Source organism: Hemiscyllium ocellatum, chromosome 45 (assembly GCF_020745735.1).
Source record: "Hemiscyllium ocellatum isolate sHemOce1 chromosome 45, sHemOce1.pat.X.cur, whole genome shotgun sequence".
Classification (NCBI taxonomy): Eukaryota; Metazoa; Chordata; class Chondrichthyes; order Orectolobiformes; family Hemiscylliidae; genus Hemiscyllium; species Hemiscyllium ocellatum.
In genome coordinates, this window is record NC_083445.1 from 3081674 (window position 1) to 3102395 (window position 20722).

The 20722-nt window shown below is 43.2% G+C and overlaps 1 protein-coding gene across 1 annotated transcript in view; it reads right to left on the reverse strand.

Moving 5' to 3' along the window:
• The window catches only part of dnmt1 (DNA (cytosine-5-)-methyltransferase 1), a 52928-nt gene extending 33430 nt beyond the window's left edge, over positions 1-19498 (reverse strand). Inside the window, exons 1-8 of the mRNA XM_060855320.1 lie at positions 19349-19498; positions 10131-10170; positions 9590-9697; positions 8725-8977; positions 4918-4993; positions 2823-2898; positions 1674-1717; positions 363-417 (exon numbers count right to left, since the gene is read on the reverse strand). Of these exons, the coding sequence (XP_060711303.1) occupies positions 363-417; positions 1674-1717; positions 2823-2898; positions 4918-4993; positions 8725-8977; positions 9590-9697; positions 10131-10170; positions 19349-19410 (714 nt within the window). The 5' untranslated portion in view covers positions 19411-19498. The remainder of the gene's footprint in view (positions 1-362; positions 418-1673; positions 1718-2822; positions 2899-4917; positions 4994-8724; positions 8978-9589; positions 9698-10130; positions 10171-19348) is intronic.
• Positions 19499-20722: the final 1224 nt, after the last annotated feature.

Genomic DNA, 20722 nt, shown 5'->3' on the forward strand with positions numbered 1-20722 from the left:
CCAGATAATGACCAAATTACTCACTGAAACATCTAGGAGAAACTAGTGTTCAAATTTGTATCAAAGAGCAGATGATGTTGGTAACATGATGGACAAAGGTAACACTTGCATATTATTGTTAAAAAAAAACTCCTCAAACTCAAATTTGCTTAATTCTCACATAAAAATGAACAAACTGAAAAATGTACATATTTCATGAATGAAAACATTATATTCAACTAAGGCTCATTCTTATATTAGATTTCAACTTTAGAAGCATTGTTTTTCAGAATTACTAAATTGAGCTCTTTCTCCAAAAGCCATCATACAATTAACAGAAATACGTACTCCCAGTGTACAAGTCAATCTCTAATCCTACTCACCTTAGGAGTTTGCACAGCTTTGGGTTTGGAAGTAGCTTCACTCCCAGCAGATAGCCTAGAAAGAAAATTCCTGTTAATTTTGCTGATGAAGCAATATTTCCCTCCATCAGAGCCTACCTTCAGTGCAGGTCTCAGCCCTTTAACTGCAACAAGATGAACAATCACCAACTTTTGCCACAGAAAAGCAAGCTTGCTTTGTGATCCAAAATGTTAAGTCAGTCAATCTCAAATCCATCTCCACCACTTTCCTGTGACCCTTTGTGCATCCATTTTTGTCTCTTCAGCCTGGTTTTATCAAAAATCTGTTTTTCAAATTCCTTGCTTCCAAAGCTTTCTACCCTTTACCACAATACCTCTGCAGCTGTCAATGTGATTAACCACTCACTCATCTCTCCTGTTGGCACTGCAAGAAGCAAGACAATTCTTTGAGAACATTTGCCAGCAAAAGGAAGTACACAAAAAGAACTGGAAAAAGAATATGGGTGATCTCAAGGCCAAGGACCAGTTCCGCCTCCTGGAAACACCTGCCAAATGTGTGGTTGGAGATGTGGTTCTAGGATTGGGCTCACTGGCCACACACAGACCCACAGAACCCATAAGAGTGACTTGGAATTTCCGAGGTGGACAATCCTACTCATTAAATGAGTGATTGCTGATGATAATAACAATTAACACCTCTGAACTTACCAAAGTCCTTTTAGTTTCTCCCATCCTGGTCACACTTCTGCATTAATTCCCCCAAAACCATTGGTGAAAACTTTAGCATATTTGATGCTCAGCTTGTTTGCCAATCATCAGATCTGGGTGGATAGTATCAAGTGCTAATAGGGCTCCGTCTCCTCTGCCAAACTCCTTCACAACTCCAGGGTACTCCACATCTTTTTTCAACTCTTCAAACCCTTCACCCTCCCTCCTCACGTCACAATGAGACAGCTGCACCAGCCCTCTTCCCTAACAAGCCAACCTTCAACAAGGCATTCCTGTTCCAATCCTGAACTCACATCTCTTTCTAGCTTTACTTGCATCTCCTCACCTGAACTCATTTTCTGCTCAAGAACATCTACTCTGATTAAATTGTTCAGTACTCAACTTCCTTTTCTCACTCACATGTCCTTGAATGAGCCGTCATTTCTAAATCTGTGTTTATCATCCCCACTGTGTTTCAATTTCTGCCTCTATAATGGTTGCAAAGTCACAAGTGTCTGCTATGACTATAGTTAACATTGCTGTTACAGCATTACTTTCCAACATTCAAAGTAATTTATAGATTAACATTTTTAAAGTCATAAATAAAAAAAAACAAAAACCTACTTTTGCTCAGATTCCACTTTAATTCTCTTTTCATCCAGTTCCCTCTAAACCAGAAAAAAAACATCCAAACTGTAAGATTTATGTATCTTTTACATTAGCACTCTACATATGTATAAAATATCCCTAACACAATATTAGACAGGATAGGATGAAACGAAATAGTGATATTTCCATTTTCCAAATATTTGACCTGTTGACAAGACCTCCTATTTAAAAGGCTAAACTATGTCTGTATTAGAACATAGAACATTACAGCGCAGTACAGGCCCTTTGGCCCTCGATGTTGTGCCAATCTGAAGTCCATCTAACCTACACTATTCCATATACGTCCATATGCTTGTCCAATGACAACTTAAATATTGTATTGCAAGGAGATGTATTCTACACATTCACAAGAATTTGATTGAAAGCCATGCAATGTGTTGTAAACTTAATCAACCATTTCACTCCAGTAGAGAGGAATTTGTTCAGCTTACAATACAAGCTTATTTGTTTTCAACAAGTATCCTCCCTCTGTTTAGTGTTTAGCTCACCTCTGCTAATTCTATTATGAGCTAACAAATAGAGGGAAGGGGAATGGGAAAGGGGAAAGAGAAAGGATGAGAAGAAGAATAAATAAAACTTCTAGGAAAACGCTAACTCAAAAGTTACCATTTCTCTTTACAATTCTAAGGCAACCAATGTCTGCACAGACACACACCAATAACTAGGTTAGTTTGATATTCAGCTAAGAAGTGTCTATTCTGAGCTAAGTATGTGTGGCGGTGAGAACAGGCCAGAATATTAACAGTTCAATTCCTATTTATACTATATAAACTGTTCTCAGGAATTGGCTGAGCAGGGAGGTAGACAAGGAGTGACAGAATGAATGAGGACACAGGAAACAAATATAAGCATGGCATAGCATGCATGTGCTGTAATCGGTATGTACGGTCTAAAAATAATCATCTCCTGAGGTTCCCAATCCACAGCTCTAGTCAATGATTCTCGCTTGAGTTGACCAGAAAGATTCCTTGAACAGTTCTGACACTCATTGTTTAGCATCTGTAATAGCCAGCAGGCACATGATGGGGACCAAAAAATTAAGGAGATTACAAATGATAACGCTCTAGATCATCGTCTGAACCAAAATTAGCCTAATTTCATTACCTGGTCATCAGATTCCTCTTCTTTAACATTTGCCACTTCTAGTTCATTTAGATCCTCTGACTTGCGCTTATTTGCTCTAGAACAGATGATAACACGACCATCAAAAACTTGTCTTTGGAACATATAGTATATCATCACCCCATACAGAATCTATGCACTTATGTTTCAGTGTTGGTCTTCACCCTACAAGGGTTCTCTATTTCACTATATTCTCTATAAAGCTTTCAACTCCTAACGAAGGCTAATGCAGAAACAAAGGACATCAGAGAAGTAGGCCTCCTGGCCACTAAAGTTTGTCTGCCAAATAATTAGATTGTGGTGAATTTTCTATAACAAAAGCCATTTTTCAACACCAATCCCATATTCCTTAATATCTTTAATATCTAAGAATCTATCCATTTCTGTTTTGAACATACTAGGAACATTTTATAAAAAGGAGGAGATTCTGCTGGTTGAGCCTACTTCATTATTCAATTAGATCTATTCCATTTGCTCCTCTTCTGTCAACAGTATAAAAGCCACCTATATCCAGCTTCTTTCAATTATGGAAAGTCACACTGAACTTGAAAAGTTAATTCAGTTTCTCGCTGCACAATTGCTGCCATACCTAACCTTCTTCAGCATTTTTTAATTTCAGATTTCCAGTATCAACAACATTTTGCTTTGTGTGCTTTCAGATACAGTACTCTTAATTCAGACATTATTTTACATACTGATCCTATCTGATATTTGCTTTTGCCTCACCTTCTAATTTTGCTTGCTACTGTTCTACTTCCATTTACAAGTTGTCTTCCCTCCAATCTGATCTTTCATTTGGATTCCAATCCCCATTTAGTTTAATCTTTCTGTTGCAGCAAAGTAAGTGTCCCAGTGAGGATATTCATCCTAGACCTGTTAAACTGCGACCTACCCATCTGGCACAGGTTCCATCTATCCATGGGCTTGGAAATAATCCCGAGATTACTACTATTGAGGATCTATTTTAAAAGTTCCTTTCAAACTGCCCAAAATCTGCTTTTAGGACCCTGGTTTCTTTCCTACTTGTGCTTTTGATATTCACCTTGTTGCCAAAGAATGCCCTACAGCCAGGCCATGAGATCCTTGACCCTGGCAACAAGGGACAGAACATGCCAACACATATCTACAGTCACGGAAACACCCATCTTTTTCCTTATCACTACAGCTTTTCAACTCTTCTTCCCTTTTGCGGCTGAGCCACCGGCGGTGCTATGGACTTATACTGACTGCACTCCTGAGGAGCTATAGTCCTTGACAGTATTTGAAAAAAAAAACTGGTCAGTAAGCAGAATCATGTCAGGGGACTTCTCTTTACCGGCCTGGTTCTAGACTTCCTCAGTTACCCACTCCCTATTTTCTTGCAGACCCCCAACCAACTGCGTGGCCACCTCCCCACATAGCTTTCATCACTGTGGATGTAACTCAGAGACTAAATGCACTGTTCAAGCTCCAAAAACCAAGAGTTCAAGTTTCTGCAGCCAATGGTACTTTCTGCACATGATTGTCTAGGTCACAACTGGTGCCCATGACTTTCCACTTATTACAACAGGCATACTCCACATGTCTGAACTGCTGTGTTTGAACTTTATTTCACTTACATTAATTTTATCACAAGTTGTTTTAACTTAACTTTTCTTCCTTTCTTTTTAAAAGGCAAAGAAAAAATACAAAAGTCATGAGATAATTCTAGACAATTATCTAGAGCGCGGTGACTCATTGACTTGAGACTGCACAGTTCCTTGGAATAGACGCATTGTCTACCTGTTAGTCCTAAATAGCCAATCCCTTAATCTGAGATTGTGACTCCTGGTTCTACATAACATCCGGCATCAGGAAAAACACCTCTTCAGTATTTAACCTAGTGAGCCCCATAAAAGCTTTATATGCTTGAACAACACCTTCTAAAAATATCAATTTAGTTAGTAGTTTGTTCGACATGAGAATTGCCTAAAATCATTCAAGCTTTACGAGCATCACCTGAATCCAATTACTATTTCCTTGTAATTCATCAGTCAGGAACTTGACCTGAAACCAGGCACTCCCCCTTCATGCTACCTCTAACTACTTGAATACTCACGCCTTAGCAAACATGGAGATGATCGTAGTTTGCTGCTTGACTGAATTCCTGGTGACCCTTGGAGATCCTGATAGACCTAGAATAGAAATAAATTTTGTTAATTGGAAGCAGAGCTCAAAAGACAACACGGGATTTCAATTTTGGAGAAATATGAAATGTAGGAAACTGGGTTGCAATGGAGGATTTTCACGAAATCTCCCAACCCTTTTAAGGAATTCCTTCAAAGCATTGAGAGGGGAAAGTTCAGAGCCTCAGAAGGGCACTCAAGACTGACCCACATCCAGTGAGATAGCGGACCTCAGTAAGGGGCTGCGTTGAAACCAATAAAATAGTATTAAGATCCCTGGGACAAAGGATCAATCATTAACAGTGGCCCCTGCTATAAAGAAAACATGAAAGTTCAGTGAAAACATAATCACATTTTGCTTCAAAGCGCAGTGATGCAACAGCTTGCCCAAAATACATTAATAATGGCCAAAATTATAAATGTGCCAACTTATGTATATATGCCTATGGTAGTGCATAGGGGATTTTTAAAAGAATGTTCATGGTGTGTGTGAGGGGAGATGGTGATTTTATAGTAATGTCACTGGATTAGTAATCCAGAGTCTCAGGCTAAATGTTCTGACAGCGTGAATTTGAATCCCACCATGACAGATGGTGAAATCTCTGGAGGCATTGTAGATCTACCTATACCACATTGACTGCAGTGGTTCAAGGTGGCAACTCACCATTATCTTCTCAAGGGCTACTAGGGACGGTCAGTAAATGGTGATCTGCCTGCAACACTCAAGTGAATCAAAAAAAAAATCTGAATTCGATAAATATCTGGAATTAAAAGCTAACCATATCACCAATGACACTATCATAATAATTCATCTGGTTCCACCTGTCCTTCAGGGAAGAAAATTTGCCATCCTTACTTAGTCTGACGTACACTTGACTTCAGACCCACATTAATTGTTCTGTAGGCAATTTGGGGCAGTAATAAGGGCTGCTCTAGCCAGCATTGCCCACATTCCACGAAAGAATACTCAAATATAAATGTGGGTGTCACTAGCTAGACCAGCAGTTAGTGCAAATTCCTAATTGCCCAGAGAGCAGTGAAGAGTGAACCACATTGCAGTGGGTCTGAAGTTATGAGAACTAGCAACCATAAACACATGATAAGGACCAGGAAAATCCAAATGGTTCAAGCCTGTCCTTCAAGAATATTAATGAGCTGCTCTCTCCCTGACTACCTATCACCTGAGACTCCCTCAACTCTCAGGAACCTTCCGAAAAGGGCTGCAATAAATCCATATTTAACGATGAATTCTGAAATTCTTTCTGGTATCCAATTTAACAGAAAGGTTTGGATTTGAACCAATTTAAGTTTCCTAATGCCGGAGATCCAAGATGGCGGCGACTCAGCAAGTCGGAGTTTACAGTGCTCTTCCCAAAACCTGGGTAAAGTGAGTTACTCACCTCCACCACACTTACCAAACCACCCAAAAAAATTTTCTAACCTTAATTAGCTGTTTACTATTATATTTAAGCAGTTTAATATTAAGTGGATAATGAGTAAACCAAAGGGATCCCGCAGCTCTCAGAAAACAAAGACCCCTCCCCCACCCTCCTCCGGCTGCAGCTGATGTAAAAACAGGCCTTGAAGAGATGATTGCCAGGCTGGAAACGACACTCGTCAATTTCATTGTAGAATCCAGACAGAGATGGAATGCATTCGAACAAAAGTTACAAAAGCACAGCCAGGCTCTCGAGGAATTACAGGGCCGAGTGGAGGGGGCGGAGCTAAAGGCCACGACCTCCGAGGCTGCAGCACAAACAGCTGCAGAACAGGTGCCAGCTCTGGAGCAGAGAGTCCGGGCCTTTGAAATCTACATCGATGACCTGGATAATAGAAATCGGAGAAAGAATATCCGTCTTCTGGGCCTCCCTGAACAAGAAGAGAAGGGACAGTTAGTAGTATTTCTGGAGCGATGGCTGCCCCAGCTTTTAAACCTGGGGGCTGAAACTGACCGGGTAAGGGTGGAGTGGGCCTACCGGGTCGCAGCACGCGGATCTGGCCCAAACCAGTGCCCACGCCCGGTCCTGTTCCGGCTGCAGAGTTATAGGGAGAGGCAGATACTCCTGGACGCCTCCAGAAATCTTGGAAAGGATCCTAAAGCCATGATTCATGAAGGATCCAAGATTATGTTATTTCAGGACTTCTCCCCGGCTTTGGCACGAAGGAGGAAGGCGTTTGATGAGGTGAAGAAATGTCTAAGGAACTTAAATATTCAATACACCTTACGCTACCCAGCGACGTTATGCTTTAACCACGAAGGATCCGAGTATAATTTTAGATCACCAGAAGAGGCTAAGGAACTTTTAGACTCGGTTAAATAAATCGTAAGAGACAATTTATGTTGGCTTGCCTCTTCCACACTCCGTGGGGAGAAATGGATACTTTACTCTACTTTACTTTTGCTTCTGGGAGCAGGGTTGTCTTCCCTTGCTATTTTATGTTATTATACTTAACTGTAATTTGTTGGAGTTGTAATTTTATAGTTATGTGTGTTTGTACGTGGCATTGATGCTATCAGATATACTCAGGTATGGGTGGGGAGGGGTGGGGGTGGGGCACTCACTGTTAACTCTAGCTCGGTATTATATCTAAATCCTATTAAGGAGCGCCCGGGTCAAGGGTGGGACACTGTTTGGGAGAGGATATGGTGGACCTTTAGAAAGGAAGTAAGGCCCCCTGAGAACAAGGGGGAGGATCTCCATTCAAACATGTTTTTTTTTGTTCTTATTGTTTGGAAATAGTTTCCTTTTTATTATACTGTTATGAGTGTATTAGAGAACATTTTCTCTTGTTTGAAGGATGTAAGTGACTCAACTATACACTCTGGATAATTGTGGATTAGATTAGTAGTTAACTGAGTTTCATTGTTTTTCTTTCTTCTTTAGTATCATTCCTTTGAATTTTGATGATTATATATTTAAGAACTATTTTTATATTAATGTTTGTGCTTGAAAGTTCTGTTTATTTTTGTAAATCTGTCAAAATATTAAATTTCTAATAAAAATATCTTTTAAAAAAAAAGTTTCCTAATGCCAACTAAGATTGAGTAAATAACCCACTCCAAGAACCAAGTACTGTACTGTACAAAACCTCACTCATGGCTTTGAATTTTGTGCATTGTTCCTTATTTATTTGGGGGGTGGGGGTGGAATCAAGGGTTCCATTTCTAAGTCAATCCTAAAGCAGTTCTTCTTAAATGCGGCAGATCTCAATTTCTGTTATCAAATTAAGGAAACAGATTTGAGCAAGATTCCAGGGATGGGGTGGGGTCCGAACGATAATCTTGCACAAGAATTGTACTTTTCGTTCTTGTTCAACCTCTAACCTTGTTTTATAATAACCTGATCTAGCTATGCATCCTATTTACTTCCCCCAGGTTTTCTCAACATTAGCTGTGAATCTTGCATGTTGTCAACAAATCTTGAGTACCCTTCTTGGTCCACAGCTTTGAGCATAGAAACCTAGACATGGGGAAAGGACTTTAAAAAAAAAATAAAATGCCACTGAATTCTTTTTCCAGTGTCTTCATTAATTAGAACATTCAGCTGACATTTTTGGCCCCTCATTCCATACACTTTTCTCTGCAACCATAAGAATTGACAAAGATCAGTATTGCATATTTACAATAGATTAAAGGTGGAATTCAAGCTGAGCATTATTCCAAGTGGAATGTGATTGGAGTGGTAATTTAATATTTTTCAAGAGTGACAGTAAACAAACAACTCGGAAAGTGCACATACGTTTGTTATCGCCATTGGATTTACTCAGCCGCTTCCCACGACTCTTTGCAGTCGGGAAAACCATCACCTCGGTCTCCATATTGTTTTCCTCTTGACCATTTGGCTCATCAACCACTCCATTGGTCTCATTTTTATCACTGTCCAAAGCCCCATTCTCAGAGCAACCATTTGAATTGATTCCAGGCGCAGAGTCTCCATTCCCTTCGAAAAGCTCCTGACTGAGCAGCGCTTTCACTTTGGCCAGGTAACCCTCCTGGAAAAAAAAGTCAAACAAGTGAGAAACTATAAAGACAGACTAGCAGCAAACACACACAATATAATCACTGAAACAAATTAATATGGACAAGATTAATACCCATCTCAGACCAATGGAATGACAATGACCCTTTCTCAGCCCCAGGAATAAACAGGGACAATATACTTCAGCACTTTTGGGGAATCCAGAACCAAAACCAATGGGCAGGAGGCACAGTGTTCCCTTATCATCAGAAAGTTCAAGGCCAGGAAGCAAACATTAGATCTACAAGGGGCGAAGGATACTTAAAATCTACAACAATGCATGCCCAAATGTCTGTCATAAGAGAGAGAATAAGATACAGCTTATTGCTAGAAAAAAAAGGAAAAGGTTCATCTTCATAACTCGGGAGGCAACGAATAAATTATAAAGCTGTGGCTGGCAGCTGACAGTCAAGAGTCCACTATTTGATATCACTGACGCTCACTACTGCAAACAAATACCCGGGTTTTATACTGCTGGGACGGTTCACAACCATTTCTTGGAGGTTCTTTTATGTATTCATGATATTCCCCTTTTAAATATACTACTGAACAGAGCCTGCCCCACCAACTTTCTTAACAGACTTACCTCAGAGAGTTCCTCTCTCTGAAGTTTTGTTTCCAGTTCACTGAGGTCATTTTGTGTATTTGCTTGTAAGAAGCTATGTAGTAAACTCAGCTTTTCTTTTATACATTCCTGAAAGAAGGTATTCACTTGTTAAGTTACAAAAGCATAAAAAGACACCAACAATTAAAACACATCACTTATGCCATTTGCATGCCCAATACAGAAACAATACAGCATGAGAAGTACTGCTGCTGTTCTTCTTCTTCCCTTCCCCATTAAAAATAGTAATTTCATTTGATAATGCTTGCATTTCATTTTAAAAATAGTCGAGGTAATAGAAGTAACTCCACACACAAGTGCAGAGAAAGATAATTTCCTACCCAGTCTGAGAGAATTTAAAAGGCAATTTCAACTGCATTTCCACCCTCCCCCAACCACCATCGCACTTTGAACATATTAGAAATAACAACACTTCTCACTGGTGGATTTCTTTCCCGTTGAAACATGAACACATTAAAATGCAAACTAGAATGTAAAATAAATGCTTAATATTTCAACACACCTTCTCGGAGAGATCAACTTTATCCTCAAGCACTTGAAGTCTACAGAAACAAAAACAGATCAAAAAGTTAGAACTAGGAGTTTCAGCTTTTAACTATAACTTGGTGCCTCAATACTTAGCCTTTTTAATTTAAAAAAGTTGGACTAGGGTAGACAAAGTTAAAAATCACACAACATCAGGTTGTAATCCACCGGGTATAGTTTATTTGGAAACACTAGCTTTCAAAGCCCTGCTCCTACATTAGGTCGCTGTGGAGTATAAGATCAGACACAGAACTCATAGCAAAAGGGTTACAGTGTCATGGAGCTGTCACGACATATTAAACAAATTCAGATTAGGTTTTTCAACTTTTAGAATGGGATATGCTAGTTCCAGTTCTTTAATATATGAATTCCAGAATTCATTTTAAGTTACATTCTCAAAATATGATTTGGAGATGCCGGTGTTGGACTGGGATGTACAAAGTTAAAATCACACAACCCCAGGTTATAGTCTAACAGGTTTATTTGGAAGCACTAGCTTTCGGAGTGCTGCTCCTTCATCAGGTGGTTGTGGAGAATAAGATTGTAAAACACAAATTTATATCAATTGTTTAGTGTGATGTAACTGAAATTATATATTGAAAAAGACCTGCATTGTTTGTTAAGTCTCTCATTTGTTAGAAAGCCCATGTTGGTTTCAGTTCTTTCACATGTAAATTACAAAACTTTTTAAAAAAAAAAATTACATTCCCAAGTGAACTTTAACAATTGCTGTCATGTCAGCCCAGATAATGCATTAATCCATTCATCCGTTGCTGTAGCTTCTGCTTGGTCTCGCCAATTACCTTGCCTGCAGCGTATGAAATAGACAACGTTGGCTGAGTCGCATGAGTACCTGCCACGTACATGGTGAGAGGTATCCATGGCGTAATGGTGGTATCCATGTTGACACTCTGACATGTCTTGCAGCATCTACCATGACAAGGTTGTATGGATTGTCCTGAAAGTCGGGCAGCTTGCTATGAACAATGATCTGTTTGAGGTTCGGTGATTGTTAAAAGGTGAGAAGTGGATGTGTGGGGAAGGTTTTGGCAAGGTGCTCATCCTCAGTGTTGCAGGCTGTGAAGACCATGGTGTAGTTTTTCAGCTCCTGGACAATAAAGAGTACCCTCTCAGATGCAGCTCATATCTGTCTCCTGAGGAGGTTCCTCGCTGTGGCATGTCGGAATTGGCTGTCAATGAGTTGAGCATCTTAACCTGTTCTTACGAGGGCATCCCTGAGTACTTCCAAGTATTCTCAAAATAGCTCTGGCTTTTTGAACAACAGGTGTCATCTCGGGCAGCATGGTGGCTCAGTGGTTAGCACTGCCGCTTCACAGTACCAGGCTCCCAGGTTTGATTCCAGCCTCGGATGACTGTTTGTACATTCTCCCAGTGTCTGCGTGGGTTTCCTCCAATAGTCCAAAGATGTGCAGGTCAGGTGAATTGGCCATGCTAAATTGCCCATAATATTAGATGCATTAGTCAGAGGAAAATGGGTCTGGGTGGGTTACTCTTCAGAGAGTCGGTATGGGCTCGTTGGGCCAAAGGACCTGTTTCTACACTGTAGGGAGACTAATCTCAGCTCAGACAATGCCTTAAAGGTGTGAGGTTAAAGTCTGTGTCTCAATGTTAAGTGAGACTGGTTCTATTTCTAAAGTGGCATTTACAGAATATTACATGGATTTTTGAGCAAAATTACATGTAATTCTGCCAATACAAATTCATCCTATAAACTTGTGTGTGCACACGTGCAGGAGAGACAGTGTGAATGAGTGCATGTGAGTGTGAGCACAAGTGAAAGAGTATGTGTAAACTTGGGTCAAAGATGTGTCGAAGTGTGACGGGGGATAAGCCGATGAGAGAGTGCGTGCATACGAGAGAGAGCCTGTGTGTGCGTAACAAAGTGTGTAGTACAGTGGGGTTACGTGTAGTGTGACATTAACTCAATGTCCCAGTTGAGGCCACCCCCAGGGGTACCGAACTTGGTTATCAGCCTCTGCTCTGCCACTTTGCAATGTTGCATGTCCCAAAGTCCGCCTTGGAGGGTAGTCACCCGAAGGTCCGAGGCCAAATGCACTTAAGCCAAACTAAGTGTTTTTTTTTCAAAGATCAATGTTGCGTTCATTTGAAGAAGTTAGATCTCATTGAAATACAGGGAAAACTAGCCATTTGGATACAGAACTGGCTGAAGGGTAGAGGACAGAGGTTGGTGGTGGAGAATTGTTTTTCAGACTGGAGGCCTGTAACCAGTGGAGTGCCACAAGAATCGTTGCTGGGTCTATTACTTTTCGTCATTTATATAAATGATTTGGATATGAACATAGGAGGTATAGTTAGTAAGTTTGCAGATGACACCAAAATTGGAGGTGTAGTGGACAGCGAAGAAAGTTACCTCAGAGTACAACGGGATCTTGATCACATGGGCTAATGGGCTGAGAAGTGACAGATGGAATTCAATTTAGATAAATGTGAGATGCTGCATTTTGGGAAAGCAAATCTTAGCAGGACTTATACACTTAATGGTAAGGTCCTAGGGAGTGTTGCTGAACAAAGAGACCTTGAAGTGCAAGTTCATAGCTCCTTGAGAGTGGAGTTGCACGTAGATTGGATAGTGAAGGCGGCGTTTGGTATGCTTTCCTTTATTGGTCGAGTATTGAGTACAGGAGTTGGGAGGTCATGTTGCGGCTGTACAGGACTTTAGTTAGGCCACTGTTGGAATATTATGTATAATTCTGGTTTCCTTCCTATCGGAAAGATGTTGTGAAATTTGAAAGGGTTCAGAAAAGACTTACAAGGATGTTGCAGGGTTGGAGGATTTGAGCAATGGGGAGAGGCTGAACAGGCTGGGGTTGTTTTCCCTGGAGCATCTGAGGCTGAAGGGTGACCTTATAGAGTTTTATAAAATCATAAGGGGCATGGATAGGATAAATAGACTTTTCCCTGCAGTGGGGGAGTCCAGAGCTAGAGGGCATAGGTTTAGGGTGAGAGGGGAAAGATATAAAAGAGACCTAAGGGACAATTTTTTCACTCGGGGGTGGTACGTGTATGGAATGAGCTGCCAAAGGAAATGGTGGAGGCTAGTACAATTGCAACATTTAAAAGGCATTTGGATGGGTATATGAATAGGAAGGGTTTGGAGGAATATGGGCCAGGTGGGACTAGATTGCGTTGGGATATCTGGTTGGCATGGACGAGTTGGACTGAAGGGTCTGTGTCCATGCTGTAAATCTCTATGACTCTATAAGTGTTGAAGTGGCTGAATAACTAGTCTAAGACATGCAAATATAATTTTGATTTGGTCTGTATCTACTTTTTGAATTATTTAAAGATTATAATCACCTTGATTGGATCACTTTATAAACAATCGAATAATTGAAACAAATTTTTCTTTTGAAACCACTTGTAGTACAAGCACAACAGGTTGTGTTTTTTGCAAGGTGCCACTCACAGGAACTCTGCCAGAGAGTGATCATTTCTCACATCCTGGCCAACAGTAAAAGAAATACATCTCCCCAACCTATCCATGGTCCAGCTTATAACACAATTAAGCCATTTAAAACTTGCAATTCTGTACAGATATTGAACAGTAAATGTTATGTTGCAAAGATAATGACGATACAGGTGGAGAATGGAGTTTAAACAGTTTCACACAATGCCTCATATAGCATTCAGACCACACATTCTTAAGCAGACAGCACAGTCAGTTCTGTTATAACGTGAAAGTTCTGTTCTCGTGCAATCCTTAGTTATAAGAAAATCGTGTAATAGCAGCACCATTTCAACTAACGGGACTGGAACGGTGTTATATCTAATATGTGCTTTAAAAGTTCACATTACAGAAACAGTGTCCCCAATTCATCAATTATGTTATAGTGAATTTGCATTAATGAAATGCATGTTATAGCAGATCGAACTATATTCAAGTCCCATTGTGATCATTTGCTAGCAATAGATCAGTTCTTAGGACCCTCTTATGGTGCAGTGGTAGTATCCCTACTCCTGGACCAAGAGAGCCAGGTTCAAAGCCAACCTGCCCCAGAGGTGTGTCTATCATCTCTGAACAGGTTGATTAGAAAAATAGGTCACAGTAGGGAGGAGACTAACTGAGCACATTTTATTGATGTTTGGAACAGGGAATAGAGATGGTCAGAAACAAAGATTCAACTGTCCAAATATTACAAGTTATTCCAAATGCTGATCGATACAGCAACATAACTCAGAAACGCACCGACATAGTTCCTCAAATATTTCTCAAGTTGACAACGGATCATTTTAAAAATCTATCCACAAAGTAACTAATCAAGTTTCCCAATTCATTCATCAAATAACTGAAGACTAATTTTCGGAAAATGTGCATTAACGTTCTGTGAAAAAGGTGATTAGCAATGTTTTCTTGAGATATTGTACAGGAATCTCACCATTAGCCAGAAGCTGCAGTCACTGGTAATCCATGGTAAATGATGATAATTAAAAGCATTGCCATTTCTCTACTATTGCTAACGTCATCTGTCTGAAGTTCAATGTGATACAATGAACATGACCAAACACAAATCTATGAATTCACAGGCAATGCTAGCTAGATTCATCTCAAGGAAGTTTTTCTCTCGCATTTGTTTTTGACACAGCTTTTCTCCCCAGAACAAAAATAAGAGAAGGACCCATTTTGCTTTCTCTACACAATCTGGTTTGCTACGAGATGTCGTGACATAAACCAGAACAAAGGGGTCAGGACTGAGTTATTAATCTAAAGAAACTCAATGTCGCAAATTTAATGGGCTAACAGTTTTAACACTGACCAACCCCACTCCCATGCTTTTTTCAAGAAACTGTTTGCTTTTCAATAGAATTACTGTTTCAGCAACAGATGACACTAAGTTTTAGTTTCTAACAATCTTTTTAACTGCATTTTTTTGCGAGTATGAGTGTTAGGGGATGCAAATTTAACAAAAACACGAATTTCACAATAATGAATATTTTATCAACTTGTTATTCAAGGAAGCCATGTTAAAAACAACTCAGTGGTATAGAATCTCCTTGTCTCCAAACTGGGAAGGAGCAGTAATGACAGCTTTTATTTCTTTTAGAATTGTTCAATTATTATCTAATCTACCAGCCTGTACATCCCTGGACACTATGGACAATCTACCATGGCTAATACACCCAAATCTCAGAACTGTGGGAAGAAACCAGAGCACCCAGCAGAAACAGACTTGGGGAGAACATGCAAACTCCACAGTCACCCAAGGCTGGAATTGAACCTGGGTCCTCGGTATGGCACTAAGCCACCATGACAGCCGGAGGGTTGATATTAAACAGGCTTGAAGGCCCGAGAGGCACATATTTGTTTGCCTGTGGAACTGTCTTCTACAGAGAGTAGCAGTGTCATTTTTTTAAAAAAGACTGTTTTGGCAGGTAGGACTGGAGGATTATAAGCAGCAGATAGGAAAATAGAGTTAAAGCCATGACAAGAGAGCCATAGTCTTAGTAAATTGTGTTTGATGGCTCTATTGATTTTTCCTACAAGACCATAAAACATGGGAGCAGAAATAAGCCATTCAGCCCATCAAGTCAGCTTCACCATTCAGTTACAATCTTCTAATCCACAACTCCACTTTCCTGTAACCCCTGATTCACTTAATGATTAAAAATCTATCTCAGCCTTGAATATACTAATGACCCACCCTCAAAAGTCCTCTCTGGTAAAGGATTCCACAGATTCATTATTCTCAGAGAAGAAATCCCTCATCTCTATCTTAGATGTCCAAACCCTAATTCTCACATTATGTTTTCTGATATTAGATTCTCCCATACGGGAAACAACCTTCCTGCATCTACCCTGTCAAGTTGCCTAAGAATTCTAAGCATGTTCTGACGAACATTTACTGGATTCAAAGCGTTAACTCTGTTTTTAATGTAGAACAGTACAGCACAAGAACAGGCCCTTCGGTCCAAGATGTTGTGCCGAGCATGATACCGAATTAAACTAAACCCCTCTGCCTGCCTATGGTCCATATCGCACCATTCCTTGCATATTTGTGTGCATATCTAAAAGTCCCTAAACAGTCTAACATATCTGACACTACCACTACCCCTGGCAGGGCATTCCAGACTCTCACCACTCTGTGTAAAAAACTTGCCCCTCACATTTCCTTCCAACTGTCTCCGCCCCTCCCCCTTCCTTAAATGCATGTCCGCTAGCATTAGACATTTCAACTCTTGGGAAAAAGATTCTGACTGTCAATCCTATCTCAACAGTTGTTGTCAGATCCACTTTTTCTCAAGCACACCTTTTGTTTCAGATTGCCAGCACTCAGTTATTTGTGTTTATTATATTCCCTAAGAATCTCCATTCTTTCGGTAAGCTCTTTTCCAGTCTAAGGAATCTTGGAAGATCACAGTATGCTACATTACTGCATCCCCCATCTCTGCAGCCACTTCCTTTAAAATGCGAGAATGCATCCCATTACAATCCACTATAACAATATACATTTTTAAAACTCTCAACCACTCAACCCATACTTTACCTCAAGCCTCTGTATCCTTATGATCTTCGAAAACGTTTTGAAGATTCTGTATCCCTACAACTCTGGCCCCTGACTCAACCCACACACCCAGATACATATTTACAACTCCCTCAATGGCGAACTTTATAGGCAGCCTGGATCTTGATGAAGGAGGGGGAAGAATGGTGGAGAGAGGGAGTGATGATGAGGGTTGGGGAAACAATGACTGAGGGGAGGGAAGAGAATAATGATGGCAGGCAAGGGGACGAGGGGAGGGGGATGACCACAAAAGGGAAGGGGTTGTCAGGATCACATGACAGGCAGGGTTGATATTGATGGTGAAGTGATGGAAGAGGGGAGGGTTAAAATTCCAGGGAAAAGGTGATGATGACAGGGTCAAGGGCAAGGGGAAGGGAATGGTATAATTTTGGGATGGCGATGCTGATGACAGGAGGCATTTATGACGGGGAGGAGGGATAACGATGGAGGGAGGGGGAATTGATGACAAGGGAGCAAGTGTATTATATGGGAAACCTGATGATGAGGGGGTTTGATGACGGGGAGTGGGCGATGGGAGAAGGGATGTTGATGATGGTGGGGAGTGGAACATGACGATGGCGGAGAGGGAATGTCGACATTGGCGGAGGCAGGATGATGATGGCGGGGGGGGATGATGATGATGACGGAGGGGGAGATGATGATGATGACGGAGAGGGAGGATGATGATGACGGCAGGGGGGATGATGATGACGGCGGCGCGGGGGATGATGATGACGACGGAGGGGGGAGAATGATGATGACGGTGGAGGGGGGAGAATGATGATGACGACGGGGGGGGGATGATGATGATGGAGGGGGGGATGATGATGATCATGGCAGAGGGGGTGATGATGATGACGGCAGGGGGGTGATGATGATGGGGGGGATGATGATGATCATGGCAGAGGGGATGATGATGATCATGGCAGAGGGGGTGATGATGATGATGTTGATGATGACGGAGGAGGGGGTGATGATGATGACGGGGGATGATGATGATGATGGCGGGGGGGATGATGATGATGATGGCGGGGGGGTGATGATGATGATGATGATGATGGTGGGGGGAACGATGATGATGGTGGGGAGGGATAATGATGATGATGATGATGACGGAGGGGGGATGAGGATGAAGATGAAGGAGGGGGGGATGATGATGATGACGGAGGGGGCGATGATGATGACGACAGAGGGGGCGATGATGATTACGGGGGATGATGATGATGGCAGGGGGGATGATGATGATGATGGCGGGGGGGTGATGATGATGATGATGGTGGGGGGGAACGATGATGATGGTGGGGAGGGATAATGATGATGATGACGACGGAGGGGGGATGAGGATGAAGATGAAGGGGGGATGATGATGATGGAGGGGGCGATGGTGATGACGACGGAGGGGGGGGATGAGGATGAAGATGACGGGGGGGATGATGATGATGATGACGGAGGGGGGATGATGATGATGATGATGACGGAGGGGGGGATGAGGATGAAGATGACGGAGGGGGGGGATGATGATGATGATGATGACGGAGGGGGAGGATGATGATGATGACGGAGGGGGGGATGATGATGATGTTGACGGAGGGGGGGATGATGATGATATTGACGGAGAGGGGGATGAGGATGAAGATGATGGAGGGATGGTTGATGATGATGACGACGGGGGGATGATGATGATGACGGAGGGGGGGGATGATGATGATGACGGAGGGGGGGATGATGATGATGACGGAGGGGGGGATGATGATGATGATGGGGGGGGTTGATGTTGATGACGGGGGGTGTTGATGTTGATGACGGGGGGGATGAGGATGATGACGGCGGAAGGGGGGAGATGAGGATGATGGTGGTGGAGGGGGGGATGAGGATGATGACGGAGGGGGGGGATGATGATAATGACGAAGGGTGATGGGGAAGAGGGGTGATGTGGGAGGGGGATGATGGGGGAGGGGGTGATGGGAAGGGGGAGTGATGATGGGGAGGGGGGGTGATGATGGGGGAGGGGGGTGATGATAGGGGGTGTGATGATGTGGGGGGGGTGATAGTGAGGGAGGGGGTGATGATGGGGGAGAGGAGTGATAATGGGGGAAGGGGGGTGATGATGGGGGAGGGGGGGTGATGGGGAGGGGGTGATGGGGAGGGGGTGATGATGGGGGAGGGGGGTGATGATGGGGGAGGGGGGTGATGGGGGGGGGGGGGTGATGATGGGGGAGGGGGGTGATGGGGGAGGGGGTGATGGGGGAGGGGGTGATGATGGGGGAGGGGGGTGATTGTGGAGGGGGGTAATGATGGGGGAGGGAGGTGATTGGGGGAGCGGGAACATGGGGGGGTGACGGGGGGAGGGGGGGTGATGATGAGGGAGGGGGGTGACGGGGGGAGGGGGGGTGATAATCCCGGTCTGCCGTTTGGCGCCAAATGCTCCGATCGCCATCACCAAGGCGCCGGGGCTGGGGTTTCACTCACCAGCTCCACAGCCTCCCCCCGGCCCCATCATTCACACCCGGGACCGGCCGCTGCTGACGGTGACGGTGACGGTGACGGTGACGGGACCGGGTCGCAATCCCCCCCCCCCACCCCACACACACAGAGCCCGGGGATGGGGAGGCCACAGGCCCCGGCTTCGCCTGAGGGTAATTCATTCACTCACCGCTTCCTGATGTCCTCGGGCAGGGAGGATGCGGCGGCACTGCCGCTGGTCCGGGCTGGCATTGCGGGCGGGTGGAGCGGGCCTGCCGGCGGGCGGGCGGGGAGACCGGGGGGTGGGGGGAAGGGGGCGGCGGTTCCCGGCTCCGGGCGGAAAACAGCGGCGCGAGCGGGCGGGGAGTTTCGCGCGCGATCAGGACTGGTCGACCCGCCGCCAAGTGGGAGGGGGGGACCAGTCATAAATCATCATTTTAAACATTCAGGTCAGAATCAAAACATCAACATTCTGCCGCCATCCATTAATAATTGATTTTGTCCATTCAGCTGGTTGCCTTCTATGTTTCAACAAAGAACTTAGCGGGAGGTTTCTTTCTCAAACACAGGATGGCCACCCCCCTCCTCCTGCATGTAATGGTACATGCTCACGGTCCAAGTCATTCATCATCAGAATCCCAGAAAAATAACAAAGGGGGGGTTGTTGTAGTTATTTGTTTATGTTTTTATTCCATCCAGCACTCATGCTGTGAGCAAAATATTTCATCACTTGTGATTTCTTAACAGTAAATTAACTGTCTGATTATGAGTAATCGCAGTGATTCTGATGAAAGAGGATATTGGCAGGAGGTTGCTTTTCTGGAAGTAGTCCCCCCCTCTTCCCGAAATGGGATCCTCCCAGGCTGGAGCTCCTGAAAAGATGAATGGGAATCAGGGGAGGGAGGGGGCGTGACTCCTGCTCGTTGTAGTAACTGGGCTGAAATACTCCACACTCTGCAACCCTGCGCCTTACTCCATAGACAGCACCACTACACATAGCTTCAGCAAGAATAAAGCAATATCAGTTCGACTATCGTTTTAAATTTGACACAATCATTTAAGTAACTCCCTCAGGCGTCATTGAATAAGCCCAGGTTATTTAATGCTCACTGATGTAGCCCCCATTCATTGTAACTTGCTTCCTATAATTTATAGCTGCAAATGTGTTGCTGGTCAAAGCACAGCAGGCCAGGCAGCATCTCAGGAATAGAGAATTCGACGTTTCGAGCATAAGCCCTTCATCAGGAATAAGAGAGAGAGAGCCAAGCAGGCTAAGATAAAAGGTAGGGAGGAGGGACTTGGGGGAGGGGCGATGGAGGTGGGATAGGTGGAAGGAGGTCAAGGTGAGGGTGATAGGCCGGAGTGGGGTGGGGGCGGAGAGGTCAGGAAGAGGATTGCAGGTTAGGAGGGCGGTGCTGAGTTGAGGGAACCGACTGAGACAAGGTGGGGGGAGGGGAAATGAGGAAACTGGAGAAATCTGAGTTTATCCCTTGTGGTTGGAGGGTTCCCAGGCGGAAGATGAGGCGCTCCTCCTCCAGCCGTCGTGTTGTTGTGTTCTGCCGGT